The 6,000-nt window shown below is 33.1% G+C and overlaps 1 protein-coding gene across 1 annotated transcript in view; it reads right to left on the bottom strand.

Moving 5' to 3' along the window:
* Positions 1-600: 600 nt before the first annotated feature.
* LOC131152297 (putative UPF0481 protein At3g02645) overlaps positions 601-6,000 on the bottom strand; it is a 213,205-nt gene continuing 207,805 nt past the window's right edge. Inside the window, exon 3 of the mRNA XM_058104113.1 lies at positions 601-1,862. Within this exon, the coding sequence (XP_057960096.1) occupies positions 812-1,862 (1,051 nt within the window). The 3' untranslated portion in view covers positions 601-811. The remainder of the gene's footprint in view (positions 1,863-6,000) is intronic.

The raw sequence follows: 6,000 nt of genomic DNA, 5'->3' as shown, positions 1-6,000 counted from the left end.
AAAAAAAAATTATTGATAACCAAGATATTTATCAAGGAAGCAAAAACCTTTGTTAGATTCTAGCTATTCGCATTTTGACATGTTTTTTTATCGATTAGTTTCAACATCTCATTTTTATTAGTTTTAACTGACATTTTGATGCATTGGGAGAATACTAGATGGGTCCTTTTTCCTAACAAATGATATTGGAGATTTTGGAAGACATATACGTACATATATATATATATATATATATATAATATTTTCCAAGTCTCAAATAGGACACTTGCACACAAATATTGTATACTTCTTTTGTCTTTTTCACCTCGTTCAAATAAACTTTGTTACTTTAATTTTGAACTTTTCATTATTTGTGTATGTACTTTGTCATCCTATTATTTCTTTGATTACCATTGAATCCATTGCTTGTAAAAATCCAATTCTAAGTTTTAAAGCTCCTTTCAACAAAGTTAATTATATTTAACTATATGTTCTTGCTCGTCCTAGTTGGATAAAATTGACTATTAAAATATAATTCTTTTAAGAACTAGCATTATCTATAGCCATAATCACCTTATATATATATAAAATGAAAAAAATCATAAAAGCACTACTATGGCTATGAAAGTAGCACAACTTCATCTAAATTAATAATATACAACCAAACCAATCAACTAATTTATGAAACATTATTTCGAGGAACATAAGGTCCCCTTTGAAAGGGTTCAGTAAAACAAAAGTAAGTTGTTCATTTCATGTTCTTTCCATCACATCTCAATATTTGAACTTAAAACATTCAATGTCTTATTCTATAAACCTTTAGGGGTATTTCCTATTTTCCAATGATAGAACATATGGTCTGAATGAAGGTAAGAAGTATGAGAACTATAGCAGCAATGGTGGAAGAAACTTTCCAAGGAGTGCTGAGATAATCTCGTTTCAAGGTAGCCTTCCATTTGTGCCATGGAACTTCACAAAATTCTTTGATTTCTTTCGCACAACCATAATAATAATAGTTGTCAGTTGCTAATGTAGTTTCTATCACAAGATTATTGAATAGATTTGCAAGTCTAGAGTTGTCTCCATAAAAGGTCATAATAATCCCATTTTGAACAAGCAACTCAACATCTTTGTCAGTGTCTATAAGATTATCCATCAAGTAGATGTAATCAGTAATGTAACTATCATATTGATAGTGACACTGCTCTAGGGCCATGAGATTTCTAAGTAAAATTTCTGAGCGTTGTTGAATCACTAGTGGCGGTATTTTGAGTACTCCTGGAGTATAGTGTATGTCCAACAAGCGTTCTAATGAACCCTTCATGAATACTACACCTGCCTCACAGAGCTCTACTGCTTTTGGAATTGAAACATAGAATTTGTCAAACTCATATGGAGATGGTCTGAGGGATGATGGTAGATGGCAAAGTCTTAGCAAATCAAGAAAATGTTTTACTTCTAATGTTAAGGTTGTCTTTGGGCATTTCTCTGCCATCATTATGTCACCAAAAAATGAAAGGGAAATCTCAAGCAAGGAGTGATTCCAGCATTTGCCTGCAGGGAAGGCAAGATTGAATATTGTTTGGAGAATAAAGAATGGAAGTTGGTTTTCAAGTAGTATCATGTCAGGCCGCATGTCAACCACTGTCCATCTCTTAAAATACGTGTGATTTTTTGTATCTTCCGATGCGTAAGTTCCAGTTAAAATTAGCATGGCCTCAATGATGAAACTACCATCAACAAGCATCATTTTAACGAATTCATCACTAGTAAGCTTGATGTTTTCTGCATAGCAGTCGCGGGCATCTGCTTCCAACTTCTTTATTTCTTCAATACAATCATCTAAAATCATATTGGTACGATCAAGAAGCTTGTTCAGATACCTCAATTTGACCTCCTCCATAGCCAAAAAATTTTCTTTTCCATGGTGAAGAGGGCCGATGGAGACCATTTGAGGTGTGTAAGATTCTTCATTCACATGACGAAGCCTTTTGGGGACTCTGTAAATACAAGACTTAGCTGGCAAGGGAGGCAATTCTTTTGACACCATCTCTTTTATATCAAATGATCCACGACTCTCATTTTTCTCTATTAATCGTGGTTCGGCCTCATCAGCAATATCCATGATACTTTCCTCTCCCATTTAATGAATTTCCTTTTTAATTAGTTGCTTGTCAATGATATGTTGAACAAGCAATAGTGCTCAAGATCTGCTTTACAAAATTTTCACATATATACAGGCATGTTAGTGTCGGCTATACAACTTTGAGTTAGCAAATATAAATTCAGCTTCAAACAACAACGATAATAACAATTCAAAACTACAACCAGAGAATCTAATACAAGCTAGCACTTGCACTATTTATAGGGATAACAATATTGTAGTAGTAGTAAGAAGTAACCTGCACTGCAGTTGTGGCTAGCCAAACTCCTGTTGAAGGTACTAGGATTGGAGGATGGAGAGAGTAAATCTCAAGTACTACAATATGCGTAAGTTTTTTTTTCCTTAAAATCCTCGAATATGAGATTTAGGGGGTTATGCACAAGGTTTAATTTCAAAGGCCAGATTTTAATTTTTAAATTTGAATCCTAAATTGGCTTGGAAAATACAATAATAATTTCTTTTAATGATAGGAGATGATTCATGACATATATGACAACATATTTTCAAAATTTTACCCAAATTTCCAAAGAAATTTATTCTTTTAAAAGGAGTTATATCTCAATTGGGATTTTTAGTTACAGTACCATCAATCATTTTTGTCATTGTGAAGTATACAAATATCCCTTATTAGGCTCCCATACCTAATCATGTACTTATAGTAGATCCTTATCACCTATTGATAGGTAGAGGTGGGTATTATAATATCCCAAAACCATTAACTAAATCGAACTATTAACTATAATTTAAAATTTCAAAGTCACTACAAATACTAATTTTTTCATAATAATAAACTTGTATACTTAGAATACTCAAAATAAAAATTTAAGCATGAATTTTAGATCAATACAACTTTTTTCAAATATATAAAATAATAAAAAATTTTATAAACATTATATATAATATTTAATTTAATATGTATATCAGTTTGGTTCAGTTTGATTAATTATGGTTAGTGTCCAAGCTTTAGTTTCAGACATTTGTTTTGTTTCCTGGTTTGCCTTTAGATATCTAGCTACTGTTTTGTCTGTAATTCTACATTCAAGTTATCTCTCAGTGCTTTCAAGCTTCTAGCTTGGATGGCTTGCCGCTTGAATATAATTCTCTTCTATCTCTTAAAAAAAATTAAGTCAATAATTGAGCTACTGTTGGCTTCCAAATTGAGATACTTAATTGACGAGTGCAAATGGAAGTAAATAAAGAAGTACTTTCAACAAGATCGGTTATGGAAAATCTTCAGGTGTTGCACATTAAGGTCTTCCAAAAATATAAAATGACGAGCCTATTCAAAAGACATCCACAATGATTTTGCATGTGAAGGAAGAAAATTGTGAATAGTTAGTCCTTATATAAATTAGAACATGATAGTGTAACAAAGCCAAGAGATTCATGGAAGGAGCAAAACAAGGTGAAATTTATTTTGGAATAATTTTTTATTAATTAGGTACCGTTCGTAAGAACGGATGCGTAGGGGGTACTAATACCTTCCCTTCGCGTAACTGTATTCTTGATCCCAACTTTAACAACGTAAACCAATTCTACCTTTAATTGGGTAGTAATCAAGTTTTCTAACCACACTCAAAAAGGTTAGTAGTGACTCCATTACACCATATTTAATTCTATAAATGAAACATGCATGATTAAAAAAAATTAATAAATAACATAACATTATTATAAAAGGAGAGGGCTATCATCTTTTTCACTTGAACCGCAATTTATGGTTTCTATTATTTAGGAAGTATTCTAAAGAAGAAGAAAGAGTGAATCTGGTATTGGGCTTGGAGCCTAACCTTTACCCCTAGGAATTTTCTCTAGACTAAAATATTCAGACTAATTTATGAGTTAAAAGAGTTTCTTTTTTCTTTTTTAAGTTTGAAACTTTCAAGAAGATAATGAAGTAAGAAGCTAGCATAGGAACTGACTAGAAATAAGAAAACTACAGTAATCAACCACCCCCCCCCCCGCTGGGGCGCGCGGATCGTAAAGAACAATCAAGAACTACTCCTAGTCCAATGAACACAAATTTTTATAGGTCTGGTTCCATTGGAACAAATTAGACATGCAACTATATGACAACGTTGATGAGGTAGAACACTTATCCTTGAAAATTCTCCCACTCCTCTCTTTTCAAATCTTTCAACAGATGGCTGTTGAAATAGCTAATCTAAAAGTTTTTAGGAACCCTTTGAGTCTGGAAAAGTTCCAAGCTTGAAACACTGATGTCAGATCTTTAGGGGAAGAAAATGCTTGGAGGGTCTACAACAATGCCGGGAGCCAAGCAAGCAACATTGCAGAGGAAAAAAAAAAAAAAGAAATTAAAAGAGTTGAATTGAACATTTCGACTACTTAAATAAATCAACCCAGTAAGATTGTGAAACATATGATAACTCAAATCATCAATATCCCATGCATGCAACAAGCTTGGTGCCCTCCTAAATAATTAACATGGGCTAATTATAAATTGCAAATAATCAATGTGCAAGCAAACGATAAATTTAGACCAAAAAATTGAACTAACACATACAGAACAATATAGAGCCTAGAAAAAGAAGAAGATTGCTAAAGTTATAGAACTGGAAATTAGAATATATAACAAGTACATAACTCAACAATATAGCTAAAAAAGATTGCTAGAATTAATCACGTACTCACGATGTATTGGTGTCTCTTCGCGAGCAGAAGTAAATTAAGGCCGGAAAGCTGGAGATGGGTAGATGATTATTTGTTTTAGCGGGTGCCGGGGGAGCTGTTAAATATACTGCATCTGCGCTCTATTAATGTTGGTTGGTAGATATCCACCATGTCAACTCCACTCTTCTCTCTACCAGCAGCTCCCTTCTGGTTAATTAATAGGGAGCACAAATTAAGTCATCTTATTTTTGTCGTTACTTGTGAATATTTTCCTCTGTGAAGGGCACTTTTGGATATTGAATGGGATGTTGACCAGTTAAGCTTAAAATTGTTCAAGGGAACTTTTTAGGATTTTATTGACAGCCTTATTTATTTATTTTTGGGGGTGGGGGGAGTGGGGAGGGAGGTGTGGGAGGGGGCAACATGAAAATAATATACCAAGAAGATATTACAAGATATTTTATATATATATATATATACACAACTCAACAAATCAATATATTAGTATGAGCCCATGATTTTGTTATGAGTTTAAACCGCATGAGACATCTAATGTCCCTTTTCAAAATGCCCCTATTTTCAGACAGATGAATAGGAGCTAAAAGATCTTGCAGTTTAATGCCCCTTTTCAATTGTCAAATAATTTAGAATAGTTAGACTATATTAATTTAAAGTAAGTCTAAATTCAATAATTGAAAAAGATAAAGAGGCAGTGCCTTCTTTGTAAATTGATTACTTATCGCACTTTATTTTTAATAAATGAATTTTGTGATCGAATAAGAGATAAAAAATAATAATTTTATTTATATCTAATAATAATATACTGAGAAAATAGTAAAATGTAAGCAAAGACTAATATCACATGCATAGTATAGGAAATTGTTCAAGGGAATTTTTTAGGATTTTATTGACAGCCCTATTTATTTTTTTATTTATTTTTGGGGGTGGGGGGAGTGGGGAGGGAGGTGTGGGAGGAAGCAGCATGAAAATAATATACCGAGCAGATATTACAAGATCTGCCGCGTTGAAGGCACCCCGGCAGATCCAAAGTGAGAGAAGAGATTCAGAAATATTATAACCCTCTCTTACTTTTTCTCTTTGTTTAATTGTTTTGATTCCCATTACTAGGACCCGTAGTAGTTTAAAGCCATTTCTTTGTGCAGAGTTCCCACAATGTCTTCTAAGTGCAGGTCGCGTGCTTGATGGCGTGAAAGTCTGAATGCACACGC

This window comes from Malania oleifera, chromosome 3 (genome assembly GCF_029873635.1).
Source record: "Malania oleifera isolate guangnan ecotype guangnan chromosome 3, ASM2987363v1, whole genome shotgun sequence".
In the NCBI taxonomy this organism is placed as follows: Eukaryota; Viridiplantae; Streptophyta; class Magnoliopsida; order Santalales; family Ximeniaceae; genus Malania; species Malania oleifera.
The sequence above is the reverse complement of the archived record's forward strand: the minus strand, read 5'-3'. Positions and strand labels throughout refer to the sequence as shown.